This window comes from Trichosurus vulpecula, chromosome 9, assembly GCF_011100635.1.
Source record: "Trichosurus vulpecula isolate mTriVul1 chromosome 9, mTriVul1.pri, whole genome shotgun sequence".
NCBI classification, from domain to species: domain Eukaryota; kingdom Metazoa; phylum Chordata; class Mammalia; order Diprotodontia; family Phalangeridae; genus Trichosurus; species Trichosurus vulpecula.
In genome coordinates this window covers 197036272-197057663 of record NC_050581.1, presented here as the reverse complement: position 1 = coordinate 197057663, position 21392 = coordinate 197036272, and the positions used below count along the sequence as shown (strand labels likewise).

The following is a 21392-nucleotide window of genomic DNA, read 5'->3' as shown; positions in this document are numbered from 1 at the left end:
ACGAGTTCTATGTTCCACGTTTGGGGGGAGGTGCCAGCTCTGTCACACCAGCACTCCTCCTTCCCCAAGGACCCCCAGTCCAGACTGGGCTTAGATCTTCAGCAGGCTGTTGCACTCCTGCTCTGATCCACCACTTAATTCCTCCCACCAGGTGGGCCTGGAGCCGGAAGTAACAACAGCTGTAGCTGCCCCACCTCTGCTGCCCCCGGGGCTGGAAGCTGAACCGCGAACTCCTTCCACTCCCGCAGCTTTTCCCACTAACCTTCTCCGCAATCTTTGGTGTTTGTGGGTCGAGGGGTCTGGTAACTGCCGCAGCTCACTGATTCAGGGCGCTAGGGCCCCCTCCGCCCGGCTTCTGGTCTGGATCGTCCACGCCGCTCAGGCTGGGCTCTGCTCCACTCCGTTCCCAGCTCCCAGCTCCGTGTGGAATAAACCTCACCCAGAGACCATCCAGGCTGTCCTGGGCTGGAGCCCTGCTTCCCTCTGCTGTTCTGTGGGTTCTGCCGTTCTAGAATTGGTTCAGAGCCATTTTTATAGGTTTTTGGAGGGACTCGGGTACGGAGCTCACTCTAGTCCCTGCTTAGCAGCCGCCATCTTGGCTCCGCCCCCGACCTTGAGCTTTTTATCAGGATATGACTGCTTGTAGAGAGTACTTTGTCCCAAGCTTTAGGGTCCAAGCACTGCTGTTTTCAGAGCTACTTCTACTCCACCATCACTGCAGGCTCTGTCCCAGCAGCACTCCTCCTCCCCCAAGAACCACCAACCAGGACTGCAATTCAGATCCAAGCAAGGCACAGCAAGAGAATCTGCCTTTGTGCCCACAAAGTGCTCCTTGCACTCCTGCTCTGATCTGCTGCTAGATTCCTCCCATGGTGTGAGCCAGGGATTCGGGAAGTGGCTGACACTGCACCACCTCCTCCACTCCAAAGGCTGGCAGCCAGACCGCTCTGATCTCAGTCCCGCAGTTTTCCCCTAACCCGCTCTTTGGTGTTTGTGGGTTGAGAAGTCTGGTAACTGCCACAGCTCACTGTTTCATGGCCCCAAAGCCTGTTCCATTTGACTGATTCCAGGTCTGGTCTGTCATGGCATGGCTCATGCCGGGCTGCCCCCCACTTTCAGCACTGTGAGATAGACCCCTTCCCGGTGACCATCCAGGTTCTCCTGGCCTGGAGACCTGTTTCCCTCTGCTATTTCGTGGGTTCTGCAGCTCTAGAATTTGTTCACAGCCATTTTTTACAGGTGTTTTGAGGGATTTGGGGAGAGCTTACGCAGGTCCCTGCTTCCCAGTCGCCATCTTGGCTCTGTCCCCCAAGAGAGCTTCATTTTCTAAATAATATCCTTCCTTGTAGCAGCTTAAAGGATACTTTCTTTTGTCATTGCAGTTTTGAAAATTAATGATGTATTTAGAAGGGCCATTTTATTGGGGGGCCTTCTGCAAATATCGCTATATAGTTTTCCATTCTATTCAGTGTCATCACCATAATCCCCTGAAATTTCTAGCTGTACCTAGTTATTTTATTCCTCTCTCCCAGGCTGATTTAGCTTTCCTAGCTTATTCTTTTAATTCCTCATATGTAGCCCCAAGGCTCCCTGCTGTTTCTGGTGTCAGTTCCTTTAATTCTTTGAATGTACATAATCCTCTGTGTGTGTGTGTGTGTGAGAGAGAGAGAGAGAGAGAGAGAGAGAGAGAGAGAGAGAGATGAGGAGGAGGAGGAGGAGGAGAAGGAGGAGGAGGAGGAGGAGGAAAAAAGGAGGGAAGGAGGGAGAGAAGATTAGGAATCTGGAGGGCCCCCTATAAAGTTTTGCCTGATGCTTTTCCAAGATGACACTGGATTCTCTCTACCAGGCCTGCACAACCTGCGGCCTGCTTGCCGCAAGCCAAAGGATTTCTTCTACATACAAAGATCCTTTGGTGTGCTGCAGGTTGTGCAGACCTGCTCTATGCCTATGCCAGGGAGGCCCCAAGTACTGGTTCAGTGGAGAATGTATCTTTGGAAGAGCAGCCTAGATAAACTGTCAATCAACAAGCATTTATTAAGCATCTACTATGTGCCAGGCACCATCTTAAGCATTGGTGATTCAAAAGCTGGCAATTAAAGGGGATTAGTTTTTTGGCCACTGCCATTTTTGAAGACCATCTACCCAGTTGGGGTGGGATCTCAATGTATAATAATGGAAAGAGTTCCAGTAGTGATAAAGTCATTGAATGAGAGGTGGGCCAGACCTTTGCTCCATTTTCATTGCCTCATTTTGGCCACAGGCCCAGTAGCTCTGTTATCTAGCGTCTTGGCCCATAATAGACTCAGAGCAGTGAATTAGGTGTGGGCGAAGGGGAGTTGGACGCTGTGTGAGGATTATAAGGGCACAGCCTGGTCTGGGGCTATTTAATATGAGGGCAAGTGGATATCTGCACCTCAAGATCCTGTGGGTTTCCCTGCTGTGAGAGCAAATTGTGGAAAGGAAGTACTAGATTCTTGGCTTGAGGTGCTCAGCCCTGGGTTCTAATCTCTGCTCTGCCACTGAAGGACCCTGACCAAGTCTCTTAACCTCAAAGTTCCTGTTTCCTAAGTTACAAAATGGATAAGAATATTTTCCCTGCTAAATCTATACTTATTCTGTATCAAATGAAATAATTTTGGGAAACTGGGAAAGTTCCCTGGAAAATTATAAAGTGGTATTGTAATAAGAAACGAAATGCTAACATAATTGTATCATTATTACAATAATTATTGCCAATGATGTACCTGAGCCAGTTGTCAAATCTATCTGCAATACTATGTGCCAGGCACTGTGCTAAGTACTGGGGATATAAAGTGAGGCAAAAGACAATCCTTGCCCCTGCTCACAATGTAAAAAATTGGGAAATGCATGTGTGTGTACATGTATAGGTGGTGTATATGTACACACACACACACACACACACTCATTTAAGGGTTTCCATTCCATAAAGGATGGGTTTAAAAGTTTTCTATACTCAGAACAGGGAAGCTTCAGGCACCTGGAACTCCATCCTTGAACCCCTAGCCCCAGCATCAGAGCTGCTCATCTGTGAGCTCAGAGTCGGTGCAGTGTGGCGATGACCCCAGACCTGGACAAAAAGAGTTGCTCTAGCATTTGGAGGGGGTGTGACTAGAGGCAAGAAAATCTATCTTTGCCAGACCCAGTTCTCATGAAGAACCCAATACTTCAGCCACCTGATTCAGAGTACTTAGGAGAAAAGCACTGTGTAAGTCATTTCAACCTGCATGCAGCGACCCCCCCCCCCCCCATTCAGCACTTTTAATTGCCTTGTGGCATCTTCTGTCGTTTTCTTGTATTACCATCCAGCTTCCGAGTGTGTGGGCACATGTGCCCATGCATGTGCATGGATATGTGTGCAGCTCCTCACAGGACCCTGGCACAGTGCTGTGTTCAGAGAAGGAAGGCAATGGTAAACACCACTGACAAACAGTGCCCACCAAACACATTACCCTGAATGAGATTAGCAGAAGTAGCCTCACTTGTCGGGAAATGTTAGGAGCCTGGCAGCCTCCACGTATTCTGGCATCAAATTCACACGAAAAGGTTTCCAGATCTAATTCCTCACATGTGCACACACGGTAGCGTGACCCTCCACCAGGTGGAGAAGAGTATGCATTTCTTAATTAGTACCCCAGGTGTTCAGGTTGAGAGCCCAGGAATGAGGTTAGCTGGGCAGATGTGTGAGGACAGTCCAAGATTTGCCAGAGAACTGGCCGCTGATCTCAGCAACATCAGAGGGATGCAGCTGGATGTTTTTACTTCTATAAATGAAAGGAAAATGCAGTTTAAAATTTTGTAGGTGAGAAAACTTTGTTTTGAAATTTTATTAAAAAAATATACTTGCAAACATACAAAATTGAGGATGAAAAACGCTCAGTTTAAAACATGTAATAACTTAATATTTGCAAACACACATGGATGGTAGAAAATTCATAATAAAAAAGTTAGTGATGCAGTACTGATGTTGAAAAGAAAAGACCCATTTCCAGAGATTCTTCCATCCACTTCCTAAGAGGGGAAGCACACAGTACATACAGTACATGTTCATGAATGCTCAATATTTGGAAAAGCGCACTATAAGAATGGGTGAAGTAGAGGTTAAATAGTAACACACAAAAAACCCGAAACCATTTCCAATGTACTTTTGGTGAATCAATCAAATAGAATGACCAAAAGAAAATGATATTGTCTCACTTAAAAATGAACAATGCATCTTAACAGTTTTGATGACATCAAATACAAATTGGAGGTGAAATATATTGCACACATTTTTCCTAAATTAAGCGGAAAAACAAATCAGGCAAGGATCTGGGCCCCAGGGCTGATTATCCTAAGTACAGGTCTGAGGCCAATCACTGTGTCTGCTTGACCTTTCCTTAATATTTAAATATGTTAATCCAAACGGCATTATTGGTTTCACAAAGGAACCTCGAATAATATCAACATATAGCAAATGTTTGCTCAGCAGCAAATGTGCAAGAAGACAGTTATTCATTCTTTGTTCAGTGAAACAATTTGAATCAAGCTGTAAGCTGCTTTACCCCTGCCTGTTCTAAAGCTTTTCCCAATGTCCCTTTCTTATGGGTGGCTTCTACTTCCTTAAGCCCCCCTCCCCCCCATCTCTCCCATTTCCCCTGCAAGCTGTAGAACAGAAGCCACTGTCTGCACCAGGCAAAATGAAAACAAACAAACAAACAAACCAGCCTAGGTTCTTTGGGGAAAAGAAAAACGAAGCAGCAGGCTTAAAAATAGGTTTTTTGGTAGAAGGATCAATGTGACTTTCTTTGTTTTTAAAAAAAATATCACTGGAGAGAAGAACATGAAGTGCTTGGGTAGACAGAGTTTGTTTGGAAAGAACTCATTCTAACTTGGGTTTCTGCATTCTTAGAATAAGTAAAATCCAAATTAGCTTCTTTTAGTGAAAACAATACATCTCTGTTCATGACGGTAATAAGTTTCTGGGAAGCCCTCCTTGCAGTGGGGAGTCTGTACTGAAAGCCAATGAGGCTTTCTTGTTCTTAAAGTTCATTGGAGATGCCCTGGAAAGGGGAGTGATCTATCTGGGGAGGTGATTCCATTCCAGAAGGCTAGACTAGCAGGATACACCTTGGGTCCTAAGTTCAGCAGCTGCTCGACCAGGACCATACTGCTGGGTGAGACTTGCTTCTTCTGAGTATTTAGTTCAACTTGTGGTTTTAAACCTGTGAAGATTTATCCAAGACGCAGTGATCCAGGCTGGCATGAGGTTCTGGACAGTTCAGTTGAAGGAAGTAATAAGGCGACTGAGCTACAGCTTTCAAGCAGGGTTGACTGACACAACTACCCAGAGAGGTTGACCTGCCCTATCCAGATACTCCTGCCTGAAATACCTCAGGAAGTATGGCAGTGTAGACCTGGCTTACGCATTATAAATAATTCTAATATGTAATTATAGAGGTTAAAACTAAATTATCTTTTTAAAATCTCCACAACTTGGGCACTTAAAATTTTAAAGTTTCACACGAAGGAAACCTGGCTTCCTTGGATTAGCTATTTAAAGATGCAAGCATATGGAACAAATAACAGAAACTTGTCAGAGATGTTCTCTCCAGGGAAGATTCCTCTCTACCTTTGCAATGGGCTGCAAAGAGCATTTCAATTTAGGCCTCTGTTACAAGTCGCTAGCTGTTTGCTGATCAGTTCAACACCATGACATAGGTTGTACTGTGATCAGACCCTCACCCCAATTTACCAAAGCGCCCCATTTTGCTGGATGAGACATGGGGATCCTGAGACTTGCCTCTAGCTAATTATGATTCTCTTGTTCTCTCTTTCCTGGCTGACCCAAATCATTAATTTTTGGTTGTCAAACACTTGTGCTGTCTTGGAAGGCAAAGTATTACCTTGCCTCCCTCTCTGAATTCAACCCAGGGTCATCAGCAAGGCTCAGGAGCCAGGACAGGCAAAGCTGGAAGCTCATTAAATAAAGCAAAGCCAATCAAATCAAGTCCTTTCATGCAGAGAAATGAAGGCCAAGCTAAAGTTATTTAATATACTTAATGTGTCTCCTACAGAAAACTCTGCTAGAAAAACCTATGATAGAGTTGCCTTGAAAGCTCATCAGATCATTCCCTAAGAAACAAACCCGAGTTTGCCAGCATCATTCACAGCATGTCTTCGGGACAGCAGCTGGACCCAGGTGGGCTTCTCACCTGGAGTCATTAGGACAGGGCTCGGAAAAGTGAGCAGTGCATCTTACTTGGTTACATACGAAAAAAGGACTGTCTTGTGTAAACCAAGCCACTTGGATTCAAAAGGCTACTGTAAGATGACTATTGCTGAAAGAAATGGGAATCTACATTAAAATATCACATGCCCCATGGGAACAGACACAAACGACATGAAGGAGCAACAGCAACATCCAAGGTGCCTCAGCTGGAGGGGCACCCACAGGCCAACCGCATGGCTTCGGTAATTCATTCCGAACCCAGTCTTTCACTTAGAGACGACGTGATGGGAGTATCCCCGTTCCCTTTCCTGCATAGCTTTATTCCTATCAGTTGGACCCCAGGGCTCACGTTGTGTTGGTCCAATGGTTGCTTTTTTCCTTATAGTTAAGAAGAGGGATCTAAATTGTTTTGAGCTCATGCTTAGATAGAAAAGGACAATGAGGTTACACTTAGTAGTAGTTTTCATGTATAAAAAGAAACTTGATATCGCCTTTAAAACCACCTGGCAGTTAAAAAAATGTTTTTCAGCCTAGTAGGATTTTGGCTTTGCCAACTGGCCAATTAAGTAAAAGTGGAACCTAAGTAAAATATGAAAAAGGAAAGGTAATTCTCACACCAGCAGCCAGAGTCACTATGGTCTGGTCAGTATTAGGAAAGCAATTAAAAAATAATAAATTCTTATCATGAAATTTCAGGACCTTAAGGCCCTGTGACACCATTCTTATCCAATAATCTTGCAGCTGAATAAGAGTCATAAATATGTTTTTAACTTATGTGGGACCGACAAACTGGAAACTATTCTGCCTTAAAAAATTTCCATCTGATCCAAGTTTCACTATAGGTCAAATCTCAGGACAAGGGGGCTAAAGGCAGCTCCCTTTTGGAAGCAAATGATCTTTGCAAGGTTGAACACTGCATGAGGTCCCTGGGATGAGCACTTTACTTCCAAGGGAGGGAGAAAAGGATGGAGCCGTCCCACTCCAGAGTGAGGACAGGCCCTGCCCCGCCCCGTGCATCTTCTGAACTGGGGGAGGTCACATATCTCCATCCTGGTGTTCCATATGTGCTTGATGCTGATGAAAAGGCCCATGCAATTTTCCATAAATGGTCTTTGTTTTTTTCCCACTGAAATAAAGGGTTGCTGGTGATACTTCACAGTGAAATCTCCATCATTTCTGAGAATATAACCTTAAAAACATTCTTTAAGAACAAGTATCTCTCTTCCTCTCTCTCACAGGCTCAATTTCAGGACTTTCCAGACTAAGCATTGTTTCTTTAGCAACGAAGTCTCTCACACCAGTTCCATTAATGAGGCATGTTTGTTTCAGAGCAGACGCCCACCTACTCACACGCAGTGCTGGCGGCTTCAGCTCGGGTCACTAGAGCTGCAGGCTATTTATGTTCTTGGTCAGGACTTGCAAATAGACTTCGTGGAGTGTGCTGAGAAAGCTGGCATCATTCTGTGAGGGAGAGAGAGGGAAAGACATGCTCTGGTCACTGGTGATGTGGTCAAACTTGCCTTTAGACCCAATTGATGTCGACTATGAGCTCAGAAAAGACAACACACAAACCAAGAACATGGAACAAAAGACCACCAACAGGTGTCTAAACAAAGGCATTAAAACCATGGAGAGGCAGCTCAGCACTGTGGGAGTAAGGTCGGCTTGGCCTCAAGCCTGCCTTAGACACCTGCTGATTGGGCAGTCCTGGGCAAGGCCTGAGGCCCCGCACCAAGACCCCAGGTGGCAGAGAAGATGCTGACTGTGCTCCCTTCCTAAACAAAACTAAGTTGTTGTGAAAACAAAGAGGAAGGAAGCTTGGCATGGGTGTACAGAGTTGGCTCTCACCCTATCCTCAGCCCAAAGCCAGACCATACCAGCCATATTTGTGCCTCAGTAGCAGCCTGGCTTCCATGACACCCAAGGCCTATTTCTATGAGAAAAACTGAGGTTCTGGCAACAACAGTATAAGCATCTTGTTAACCCACAGCTATGCTAGGAAACCTCAGGTGGGATGCACTGACCTGGCCTGCTTTGAGCCAGTCCTCCACTCCCAACCTGATGGCTGCCCCCTCCTGGGGCTGAGGGTAGAGGCCAGTGATGGACTCCAGATGGCATCCCCGCAGCCCAAGCCAGCCAAGCTCAGCTCAGGCTGTAGCACACTGAAATGCCCACTGAGTGACTTGGTGAATGGTGTGGCCAAGTACTGGGTCTGCTGCAGGGGGCTGCAGTCTGTGTCCAGGGAGGCAGCCCTGCCCACAAGTGCTGCTTTAGAAACCAGGACACAACTTCTAATAAACTGGAATCTATTTTGACTTTCGATTCCAAAGCAGATGTTAAAGCGAACAGGATGGGACCAATCACTTTGTGGAGAAGAAGGGTGCATTGGTCACCTGACTCATGCCTCCCTAAGAAGACATGAAACAAGGAATTCCTTCTATTGAAAAGTGAAAACTACAAGACAAGCAGTTACCTTTATTAGATGTATTAGTGTGTCCTGGAGCTGAGACCTGCTGAGAACCAAAGGAGGTTTTGTGGGATTTTCTGAGGCCCCACCTGAGCGGGAAGGGGAACTGGCCTTCTTCTCCAGCTCTGGAGGCTTTGCTGCTGACTGCTGGAAAACGCTGGGCGACAAAAGGATGGAGGAGGATGCTGACGTTGTTGACGTAATGAACTTGGGAGAGGAAACCTGCAGCAGCAGAAGGAGGTTAGGAAGAGGTTAATAAAGGAGAGGTCAGTCAGAGAGGAAACAAATTCTAATGAGCATGAGCTGTAAGACCAGGAAGGAATTAGGAGGAAATACAATTTTAAAACCACATGCTTCAAGAATATATACCATATTTCCCCATGTATAAGATGCACACTTTCCTGAAAAATTTGGGGTCTAAAAACTGGGTGCTTCTTATACAGTGGCTGTAGATTTTTTTTTACTTGCATTTCCCGCTTTTTTGCGCTTGTTTTTGTGCTCATTGTTGTAGATTTTTTTCTTGCATTTCCTGCTTTTTCACGCTTGTCTTTGCATTCGTTGTTTCACATTTGTTACCAGTATATTAGGTTATGTTTTGCCATGCTCTGCCCAGAAATGGCTCAGCAAAGACTTTCATACACTGCTGAATTCAAGTAAGAAATGAGCTAGTTTGCAAAGAAAACAATCCGAGACTGGCTACAGGAAGAAGAAACCCTACTGAAAACACCAGGGCAGAAGGAGGCCATGAGAGGCAAGAGTGAAGAAACCAACTATAGGACAAGTTTGTACCTGGATGAAAAGACCCTGGGATAATATCAAGATTGAGATCATTGGCAGGTCATTTAAGAAGCGTGGCATTTCAAATGCCACAGACGGAACGGAGGACAAGGCAATATATGAAGACAGTGATTCGTCAAACACAGATGAGGACAAGCTAATGGATGGGAGTTTTGACGGTGATGAGAAGTTGTATGAATTTTATGATGAATAAAACTTGAGTTCAATAACTTTACGTAATACATGTTTTGCTTTGCTTTTTCCCCAAATCTCGGGCCCCAAAATTAAAGTGTGTCTTATACATGGGGAAATACGGTATTCAGTAGAGGAGTCTGCAAACATTCTAGCCTTTTCTGTTACAAAGGATGAAAATTTTTTTTTTATCACTTGAATGATCTTGCAGTTGTTACAAGATACTGAGATTCAATCATCTTGAACTGAAGTAAGCTACAAAATGTAATTAAGAGAACTATAAGACCATTTTATGAGAAATTAATGATAATAGCTAGGCTTTCCCAGTTTGCTAAATACTTAAAAATATTCTCTCATTTCTCATAACAACCCTGTGAGGTAGGTGCTATTATAGCTCCATTTTACAGATCAAGAAACTGAGGCAGACAGAGGCTTGCCCTGAGCTAGTAAAGTCCACCTGCCTTCTAGGGCCACTGTTCTACCCCCTGCATGGCCCGCCTGAGAAATACAGAGAATGACAAGTAACAGCATAGGCTTGGTCCCGCCATCCCTTCAGCTTAATGGCCAACTGTGGACGAGGCGCCGTGCCAGGCCTTGTGGATGTGGGTCCTCCCCTCGGCCAAGGGGATGCACAAGAGCTGCACAAATACGCCCAATGCACAACCCAACAGGAAAAGAAGGGAGTGATCACTCAGCTGAGGAGATCTGGGCCCGGCTTCATGAAAGCCTGGAAGGAAAAGAAGGGTTCAAAGAAGCAAGCAACAAGCAATGATTAAATGCCTACTGTATGCCGGGCACTGGGGATACAAGGACGAAGAGGGAGCTGCCCTTCTATATTACGGATTAACACAAAGTAGTTGTGGCTCTCAAAGCTAAGCAGAGTTGATATTGGGAGAGGGAGGCTTGGGGGCTGATCAAGTCAGGGAGTGATGTATGCCTAGAAAAGCCCTTTGGCAGCTGGGTAGAGGATGGACAAGACACTGACAGAAGCTGGAGGCAGGAGCTGATCCAATGTGGGGGTGGGGGAGAGGGAGGAGGTCAGGAGGCTGGCCGGGGATGGAGGATGAGATCTTTTGGGGACATCTCAGGTCTGTTCAGTTTGACAGGCCTGACTGGAGTTGAGAGGCTGAAGCTCAGGTAAGAGGAGGGCAGCTGGGAGCCCTGAGCATGAAGAGGAGCTGTGGGAGGTTACCAAGAGAGAGGAACACCTGGTCAACAAGAACCATGATGTCCAGGGTGTGTGATAGCGTGCAGCACAGTGGGCCGGGCCATTTCCACAGGCCCTGCTGTTTGTCTATCTGGGGTGCTTTAGAGGCAACAGTGGTCCCATCTTGCCTTTCTGCTGACTATCAAGCATCCAGGCTGGAAAAGAAAGAAGGGAAGAAAAAGGAAAGAAACAGACAAGAGGCCCAAGGAGGGCATTGAGTCAGGAGATGACGCTCGCATTCGGATCCTCAAAGTCAAAATGTTAGACCAAAAGGCCTCCTTCGTCTCCCACTCACCAAAGAGGTCTCAGGTGGAGAAAGACTGTCCAAATTCTCCAGCCATGTCTAATTCTTCAGGCCCACAGGTGCATGCAGAGATCACAAAAGGGAAAACATATTGGCTCGAGCTCGGTGGTGGGACCTGGCCAGCTTCCCTGGGACCAAGGCTCATGCTCACCATGATGGGCCTGGAGAAAGCTTTGGGCAGGCAGCTCCTTCAGGGCCCTGATCCAACTACACAGGCAATTTTAAACAGAAATTAAAGCTGGAATTCATGGTAACTACTGAGGCATCTCCAAATTCCCTGGTGGAAAATCTTTTACAAATCAGGGTTAGAAATCTGTGACCGTCCAGCCAGAATGTCACAAGTGCTAAACAGAAGATCCTGGAAAAGCTGAGCTACGAATTTCCTGCAATATTCCTGGAACTATAACAATCATAAGGGCCAAGGAACCTGATGAAAACTTTGGCCACTAGGCTGTACTGACGTGGCAAACTGGAGATGACGTCTCCTGTTTTGTGAACTGGTGTACTGGTTTTTTTACACATACGGAGCCCTAACCAGTCTTCATCACAGATCATCAAAACAACACCCAATCACACTCTTCCATGGAGCTAAAGACAGTGGCTGGTGGGACAGCAAAGAGCTATTGACAAAAGCCCAAACTAAGAAACTCCAATCTGGCAGAAGTGTCCATTTACTAACTCCTCTGTCAGGAAGGAAGCTGCCACAGAAGACAGCAATGACTGACCCACTAGAGATCCGAGGGCAAGGCCAATCCACTGACGCTAGGCCATCTAGGGCAGGGAAGACAACTGTCCTCTGGCTGGCCAGTGTCAGACAGATGCCTTTCTTTCCAGGAGCCCATGATACTGCACAATGTTACAACTGCCCAGGGGCGGCACAAGGCAAGTACTCATTCTCAGCCCTCGCTACCTCCTCCTGTCCTAAAAATGTCCTATCACTAGTCAGAGTTGGCAAAAATGAAGCGGAAAAGAATCAGTTGCTAACACTGGAATATCAGGAGCTTGGGTCTTGCAGTTTTCTAGGCCAGGCTCCAGATGAGCGGTTCAGCTGTCTCCCTTTCTCTGAAGTCCTACTGTCAGGACGTGTAGGTTCTTGTACCTTCTTTTTGTTTTAACTGTCTAGCCTGAGAGAACATGAAACTGAAGTCATTTGTGAAAACAATATCAGGGTTGACCAGCAACCAGAAGTGATCCCAAACTGTAAGGCAGGGCTCTCTGGGACCCTACAAATGGACAGGCCAGGATGTCATCAGCTGCTGCCCCCTTGGGCCTCAGCTTAGTCCCCAGCCTGATCTGCTCTTACCACTGACCCCGCTCACCTCTGGCCTCCTCTGCGCCGCTCCTCTCAACTCTTCATTGTCTCTTCCTCCCTAGTCTCAGGGGCTGACCTGGGCGTCAATCCATCTTATCCATCTCCCCCTTCCACAGCCTGACTCATGCATCCTGAGGACCTACTCCTCTCTCTGGGCTTCTTTTTATCTGCCTACAAATATGCCCGCACTTCTCATCCACCGTGGGGCACCTCAAGCTACCATATTCCGAGCTTCACTTGCAGTCTCTGCTTCCCCTCCAAAGTCACTCTGGTCTCCACTCCCACTACTCCTGGTGAAGTCCTTCCCTGTACAATGACTACAGCATTCAATGTCAAACCCACTGGCTTTGGGGCAGTCTTTCTCCTTGCCCTTGGCAGCACTGGACGGCACTGGCCTCCTTTCCCGATCCTTTCTCTTTCCTCTGACTCTTGTGACAACGTCCTCTCCCTTATTCCTCTTCCTACTTTCACAGCTGCCCCCTCTCTGACTGCTCTTCTTCCCAACTCATGACTTCCATGACAACTTTGATGTGGCTAGCTCCCAAGTCATTCTTTCCAGCCCCAGCATTCCCCAGGGCTCCAGGACATACTTTCAACACTATGGATCCCTTTCATCTTGATGCTCTGCCAAGACCTAAAACCGAAACTTCAAACATGCCCTCACCCTCCCTGGTTCCCTTCTAAGCGGTCACCCCCGTCCTCTCCTGTTTGCCACACTCGAGCTGTTGCCAGCATTTACCCAGACTGCGGCAATGGCCTTCCCCAACCAGGCTCTCCCTTCTCCAATCCCTGCATCATAACAAGTACTTTACAAACATGACCTCATTTAGTCTCCTCAAGCAGCCTGGGAGGCAGCAGAGACCAGGAAATGAAGGTGACAAAGGTCAGGGGATTTGCTTACAGCTGGTTAGTAGCAGAGGTGGGATTTGAACCCAGGCCTTTTGACTCTAAATCAGCAGCATTTGTACCATCCCACACCTGCCACCTGGCTGCAGCTGCCCCTTCCAGCCTCACTATCTCCAGCAGCCCCTGCCATTTGCTTGGCATAATTATGGATAATATTTGCATCACACTTATCAGTCTTGCAAAATCATAAACGTGATAGCCAGGACCTCTCTGAGAGTGAAGTGCCCTGTGGATCTTGCCTCTGGCACTGAAGCCGATCTGCCTCGCTGGGAGAAGGGGGGGCTGGCCTCAATGCCCTCCAAGGTCCCTTCCCCCTCTAAATCTATGACCATGTGTTCCAATTCTCCTTTCTCTTTGTGTCCCCACTGCCCAGATGGGACAGTCTATTCAACTGAGGCTGACTCCTTCCATGACCTGTTAACTTTTATTTTGGTCTATCACTCTCCCACCTCCTTTGTGGAAATTATACATAGTGAACGTCAGAGGGAAGACCCTTCAGGGCCTGGAAACAAACTGAATACAGGAATGAGCTCCCAATCCCATGGATTACTCAGGGAGAGGGTTCCAAGGCCCCAGTCTCAGTCTCTGAGCTCAATCTGAGTCGACTCCTACCTTCAGGGGAGACCTCCCAGCAATGCTGAGCGTGGTTGTGGCCCCTCTTCTTCTGGTGTGAGGTTCTCTGAAGCTCTCGGGGGTTGCAAGCTGGCTTGCCGATGAGGCAAAGTGAGGTGCAATGGGGTTCTTGGGGAGCGCTGACGGTTGTGGGGTCAGCTGGAGCTTGTGCAGAAGGTTGGCACTTGAAGTGCTTCCAGGGCCTGTCCCACTCAGCGGGGCCACCAACTGGCTCTGGGTGGCAATCAGATTCCGGGCCTTGTGCCTCAACTCAGGGGCTGGCTGGGTAAGAAGAGGAGACCGCTGCTGGGCAGCCTTTTTCACGGCTGGGGACCCAGTGGCCTCACCTGGGGGAGCTGCCTTCACCACGGGGCTCCTGGGGACTGAGCAACTTGACGAGCTCTTCCTGTCAGGGGGGGCCATGGGGGCAGGGGCCTCCTGATGCCCCACACTGGGGCTACTGGCCTGGATGAGAGGATTCTCTGGCTGATGTGTTCCCCTTGATGACTCAAAAGAAAATGGTGAGAACAAGTCATACTCTTTGGGGGAGGTGTCAGTTGGCAACTTCTCGGCTCCTTCCGAATTGGGATATACAATTGTTGGCTGTTCCTTTGGCAACGAAGTTCCAAATAATTCTTCCACTGTGAGGTGCTTGTGTCCCGATGGAGCAGGCTGCAAAGCAATAACACCACCAAGAATCAGGACAACTGAGCAGCCTTCCTTTCGCCCACTGATTTATAGCACTCAATAGTCTTAGGAATGGTCTTTGTCATAAGTGAAAAGCCTGAGAACAAGAAAACCTAGAAACATCTAGCGCTCCGGGGACACCGGGTGCCTTCAACATGCCCATGAGAAACCATGGCACAAGTGGGCTTCAATAACTGGGCTCCATTGTGACAGCTGGCCCAGAGGGAAGAGGGTGGCCTGAGATCCAAGAAGCTGCGAGTTCAAACATGACCTGGGACACATTCTAGTACGATCTGTGGCAAGTCACAAGACTTTTCTGGGCCTCAGCTTCCCCATCAGTCAACAGGGTCAATTATAACAGAGGCAGTGCCTATAATATAAAAGATACACATAACCTTGCAAACTCAAGTGTTTTAAATGTCATCTGTTGTTAAATCCAGCATGGAGCTGTGCGACCTTCACTCTGGTCTGACAGAGCCTTATTTTAGTAAATAGATGTGAGTGGGAAATTTTGATGTGGATCCCAGCTCTCCACCGTTCATGACCTGGGCGGACCGCCCGAACAACAAAGGGATGGCTTCCAGTACGTGTGCACAAAGAGTGTAGATGCACCGCGTGCTCCAAAATAATTTGAGCGCTCAGCATTTAAAAGTTCAGCCAAATAAGAATGAGGAAACAAGTCCCAGCTTTACTTCTTGGAGCAGCCACCTGAGCCAGAACATCAACTGACTTGGTCAAAAGCCCATTGAGGATCCCTAAGAAGCCGTGATTTGGATAAAATTTTAAGGCTAAGAATGAAAAGTTCACATATTATCATTTTAGGAAAGTGGCTTCTTTACTACTGGAAGCTAGTCGAAAGAAAAGACCCTCCCGACTCCACCTGTCACTGGCTTTTCCGCATCTGAAGACAGGTGGCCCCCGATTTTCAAACGGGCCGTGTTCCAACGTTTCTACAGAACAATGTTTCCTATGTTCCCTAGGTTCGTGATCACTTTGGAGCTGAAAGGAAGCTCCTTTTACAGAAGAGCAAAGAGGATCCTCGGATGAGGTCACATGGAGCCAGCCAGGGTTTACATTCAGGACTCTTCTCATTGGACTAACCCCCCAGGTTCAAAGACCTAGGACTGGCAGGGATCTTAGAGACCACCCATGCCAATCCCTCATTTTAACAAACAAGGCAATGAAGGCTTAGAGAATACGCTGCCCAAGGTCACATGGCTGGCAAGGGGCACCCAATCTTCTACATCCCATGGCTGCCCATACGGGCCCTTCATGGAATCATCCTGCCGCTTTCCTCTCTCGGACAAGGTGGGTCAGATCTAGCTCCCTGTAATCTGATGTGTGCCCCTCCCTGCAGTCACTCAGCTGCTGCCCAACCACTGACCTTCACGGTCGCCACTCATCCACTCTACTTGAACAGCCTCCTAATCGGGAGCATCCAGTCCCTTGGCTGCCAAAAACATCTTCCTAAGTCTAATAATAGTACAAGCGCTGCATCTGCAATCAGAAGGTCTGGGTTCAAATTACGGCTGTGCCACCAAATCCCTATGTGACTGGGCAGATCACTGCACCTGTGTGGGCCTCTTTCCTCATCTGTAAAATAAGGGGAGTAAACCAAGTGACTACGAAGGTCTCTCTCAGTTCTAAATCTATGATACCATTGATTCGGGTTCCAAAGTCGCTAGTGGCTCCCTATCACCCGAATCTGTAGCTTAGCCAATAAGGCTCCAACTTTGCCATATCATATGAATTCTCTCTCAGTCCCTTCCCATTGCCCAACCACCCCATTAGATGCTGCTTCCTCTCCTGGTCCCATGCATTTGTGCAAACTCCTCCCCAGACTCTGACCTCATGCTTAGAACACAGCTGCCCTGCCTCATCTCCTCCAGCTCTGGAGGGGACCATCCTTGCTGCTGCCTCCTCCCATGACCTTGTCTCTGCTCAGCAGACAGTGGACATGCCCTCCATTCCCCTAATAGGAGGAAAGCTCTGAGAGGACAGGAGCTAGCTCCCTACAGTCTTTGAGGCCCCTGGACACGGGGCCCTTCCACAACAAAGCCAGTGAAGTGGGAAGTTATGAAGCATATGAGGTACCGTCAATAAATACTAAAGTAATATTTTCCTTGGGCCAACTAAACTGAAGATAGTCTATTTTTGTCTAATTAAAATTGACTCCAGGTCACAATAATTCCAGTTGTTGAAACATCTGACTGATTGATTATAGGCGCTGCTAGGAGGGCTCAGTGAATGAAGACATTTCCTTCTCTGGTCCGACCAAGGGCTCTGAGGCTCTGACCCTTTCTTTGCAGCTAGCTTCAGACCCTATGATTTGGACCTGGAAGGGCCCAAAAAGCTGTCAGGTCCAACCCCTCATTTTACAAACAAGAAAACCAGGGCTCCAAACCACCCAGGCAGTGAGTGACTAGTAGGGTCTGGATCTGAACCCATTTCCCTTCTCTCTCAATCCAGCACTCATTCTACTCTACCAGGCATCAAAGGGATGCTGAAGGCTATGGAAACAGAGAAGAATCTGCCAACTCTTGCCAAGGCAGAAAACCTCTAGCTTGGAGGTTGTGTGCTGCCTGCGGACTCAGCCCCAGCCTGAGGAAGGCAGCTCAGGCTTCTCACCGTCAGCTGGGTGCCAGGGCTACAGTAATTCATGAACCAGAAAAAAACATCCCCTTCTCCCCCAATTATTAATGGCACGAGGAGCAATAGCTTGCACCACTGGCATCAGGGCCTTTGGAAGTACTGAAGTGGCACCTGAAGATCATTTCAAGGAAAAAGCCATAGCTACAGAGTCAAAATTGGATGTCAAGACTATGAGACAGCTTCATATAGAACACCAATCATCTGGACCATCAAGCTTGACCCCTCTGCTCCCTTCTCATCTGAATGATGCTGTTCTCTGATGAATACCGTGGCTGCACTGGGGAGTTCATCTGTAAATATTAAACGTCATGGCCACATTCTCTCTGCCAAAGGCACCATCCTGACACTAGACCGAGCAATCCTTATTCTCACCACCATCACCCTTTTTTCTCTTTATCTAATGAATGAGTATTTTTCCACCTGCCCATAAGGCCAAAACAACAGTCCCATAGGGAGGGAATTCTAAAGAGTAAATTATGAAGCTGATCACTGGTTTTCTCGGACCATTACTTCTTCTCTCCCACTAGATGGCATGGTGACTGCATGAACACTTGTGACCTAGTTTATCAGCTTATTACAGCACAGAGATGATTTCAAGTTTCATCTTCACTACAGAAATATGCTTATAATCACACTACCGGGATCTTAAGAGTTCAGAAAACTGAGCTGACGTACATGTAGCTTCAGACAGTAGGCAGACCAGAGGATTTTGTTAGTTTGGACTCTGGGACGTGGAATTTTTAAAAACGAACAAATCCTTTACTCCACTCTAGTCCAAACAGTTATAGGATGCACACCATTTAGGAAATCCATCAAGAGATGCCCTCTTAGCTTGTTCATCCATTAAAGGTCCTACCTGTCAAGGGAAACCCACAACCTGCTAAGTCAGTCTGTAATGTAAGACAACTCAAGGAACAGGGCCAGGAGCTGCACCTAGAAACTCCTTACAATCTCAGAGTGTTAAGGTACTTTCCCAGGGTCACTGAGCCAGAATGGGTCAGGGGGTGACTAGAACTCATGTATTCTTGGCTTTCAGGCCAGCCCCTCTATCCACAAGAGCAAGCTGCCTCTCACCAATTAAAAATCCATAAAAATTAGGAGGAGCACTTGTTTTTGTGAGAGGCAGGATGGCAGGGCAGAGAGACAGCCTCAGAGCTGGAAGCCCTGAGTTCAGGTCTTCCCTCTGACACACACTGGAGGAAGTCATTAAGTCTCTTAAGGTCAAGAAGGGGTGCCCATCTGCACTGGTGGAAGGAGTTTCCTCACCTAGGAGGTCTCAACACCAATGAGACTTTAGGTATGGCCCCCATCTCTAGCTTCTTTGTCTTTGCAACACAGAATATTCATTTCCAAGACCTTTGATTGATGTTGGGGAGGGTCGGGGACTTAGACTTACAGACAGTAGCCTATACCTGTCAGAGTTTGATTTGGGGGTAGGGCGAGGCAATCAAGGTTCAATGACTTGTCTGGAGATGCAGCTAATAAGTGTCTGAGGCCAGATTCGAACATGGGTCCTCCTGACGCCAGGGTCGGTTCACTGTGCCACTCAGTCATCCCTAGAATGTGATTCTTGAACAATATTGCCTATTCTGTTTCCCTGGGGAACGAGTTGTAACTTTAGGCAGACACACCTTCTCCTGTGTTTGTAATCCCGGGGATGTTTCTTCTGATGTCTCCTCCGCACTGCCAGGGTTTGTGAGGCGAGCACTTGGTTGTAACCCAGGGCTTGAGATAGTTGAGTCTGTAATTTGATTCTTTAAAAAAAGAAAAAGAAAAAAATCACTCTAAGTATGATGGCCCAGCTCTCCACGGGAGCTCTGCAAACAGCACTGGGAACAAGGAAGCTGCTAGATTTAATTAAGAAAATGTAAAAGCCCAGATTTTCTGTGTGTGCTAAAATAATCATTTCTAGGAACTTTTGCGAGATTTGCTTTAGGAAACAAAATGTTAGCAATAATTTACTCTATTCCTTTATTCTTTATTCCTAGTGATGGAAAAACCAATGATTATACTTCAATTAATGTAGCTCAATAAAAAGCTTTTAGAAATCACCAGCACATCTCCACTTGTTACAGCCAACGTATGTGGGATTTTAAAAATATCTGTTAAAGACAAGCTAAACACCAAAACATGCTTGTTCTCTTACAATCTCTTTTTTAAAATAATGTTTTATTTTTCCCTCAGTCACATAAAGACCGTTTTAAACATTCATTTTTTTTTTAATTTTGAATTTCAAATTTTCTCTTTCCCTCCCTCACCTGCCCCCTCCCTAAGACAGCAATCTGACAGTCTCCTTAAAGAACTTTATTTTTAAAGTGGACAACTGGAAATGGGATGAAAAACTAGTAACAAAGAATTTAAATCTATTTTCAGCTTTCTGGGTGCATTTTCGAGACAGATGCCCCAAATAGAAGTAACTGAAACAAGTGTTAGACCTCTAATAGGAAAATGTCAGAGGCAGATACTCTAGGGATGGTAGACTTCACCCATGAGGGCACTGCCATGACCAACAGAGAACCCAAGCCTTCTATGTCTATTCTCGCTCAAGGACCCAGAGCTCTGTTCCCGGAGGCCCCCAACCTGAGGGGCTGGGCTTGGGGTGAGAGATACCCCATCAATCACATCAAAGCCTCTTCAGTTTGGAAGGACCTTGCAGATCTTATGCTCTCTGTTGGTACAATTATTTCAAACTCAAGGTAGCCTCTAGATCATAATGCTAATTCTGGGGAGCAAATTCAATGCCCTAAGTACAGTCCAGAAAGAAGCCATCTATCCCTCTTCTTGCTCCTGTACAAATATATCAATTACTATGAGGTTCAAAAGTGGTAGGGGCTTGAGCAGAAGTCAGTGAAGGCAAAAACGTGTGATTTTTCTGTTCACGTAATCTAACACATGCACGGCTGCAGATTATGTTGACAATTCTCTGAAAACAGGCACTGAAGGAGCTATGTCATTATACAATTTCAGTCTTTAGAGTACCTGATCATGGTCACACCTAAGGGCCGTCACCAGTCATTGGCATAGAACGAAGGCCTAGGATCAGGTGCCATGAGGGAAGACACTGCTCAGAGAATCACACAACACAGGTGGTGAGCTGGGTCTGGGGCTTCTATTCCCATGTCAAGGAAGGAATGCCAAGGTGAACCCAGCACTACAAAGGGTAGTGATGCCAGCTATTTTCCTCTGTTTGCTAAGGCTCATATACCTGGGGGATAGGATGAGGTAGCCAACAAAATAAAAGGCATTCAAACAGACAGGCCAGAGTGTAAAGGATCTTTGTAGAGGGCATATCCAATTCATTTAAAGGCTGCATGTTTACTGATTTCCACACTATCTGAGAGACGAAACTCCTTTAGAAACCTAGATTTGATCACATCACCATGGCTTTTATAAACCCTCCTCCATATCCTCTCTCCAAGCAGACTCTGGGCAGGACAGGAGCCCCCAGAATGTCATGGGTAGAGAAGGGTTTTTCTCTCCAATGCAAAAACACAGATTCAGGTGGCACCACTACCTTCATGTGTTGAAGTGCTAATCAAGATGAGAAGCCTGCTGACAAGGACAACTCTCCTTCAAGGAGGTGACGTTTACTCTACTATTAAATGGGAGAAGTGGTTTCAAAAATTAGGAGCACAACTTTTTTGGGGGGAGGGCCACACAAGAAAGCCATTTATTTGTTGTTTTTTTCAAAAATATTTTATTCTCCTTCCTCCAATCACATGTAAAAACAATTTTTTAACATTTTAAAAAAAAATTTGAGTTCCAAATTCTATCCCTTCCTCCCTGAGATGGTAAGCAATCCAATACAGGTTATACATGTACAATCATGTAAAACACCACCATATTATTCATTTTGTACAAGAAGGCTCACACAACAACAAAAAAGAAAGTGACAAACAGCACCCTCTATTCTGTATTCGGACAACACCAGCTCCTTCTCTGGGGCAGACAGCACGTTCCATCACGAGTCCTTTGGGATTGCCCTGGATCATCGTTTTGCTGAGAACAGCCATGCCATTCACAGTTGACACAGTTGTACACAGTGTT

General features: G+C 46.6%; 1 protein-coding gene across 1 annotated transcript in view; it reads right to left on the bottom strand.

The window, feature by feature from the left end:
- Window positions 1-3817: 3817 nt before the first annotated feature.
- Window positions 3818-21392, bottom strand: part of DCP1A (decapping mRNA 1A) — a 48376-nt gene continuing 30801 nt past the window's right edge. Inside the window, exons 6-9 of the mRNA XM_036738798.1 lie at window positions 18977-19099; window positions 14007-14678; window positions 8703-8918; window positions 3818-7690 (exon numbers count right to left, since the gene is read on the bottom strand). Of these exons, the coding sequence (XP_036594693.1) occupies window positions 7610-7690; window positions 8703-8918; window positions 14007-14678; window positions 18977-19099 (1092 nt within the window). The 3' untranslated portion in view covers window positions 3818-7609. The remainder of the gene's footprint in view (window positions 7691-8702; window positions 8919-14006; window positions 14679-18976; window positions 19100-21392) is intronic.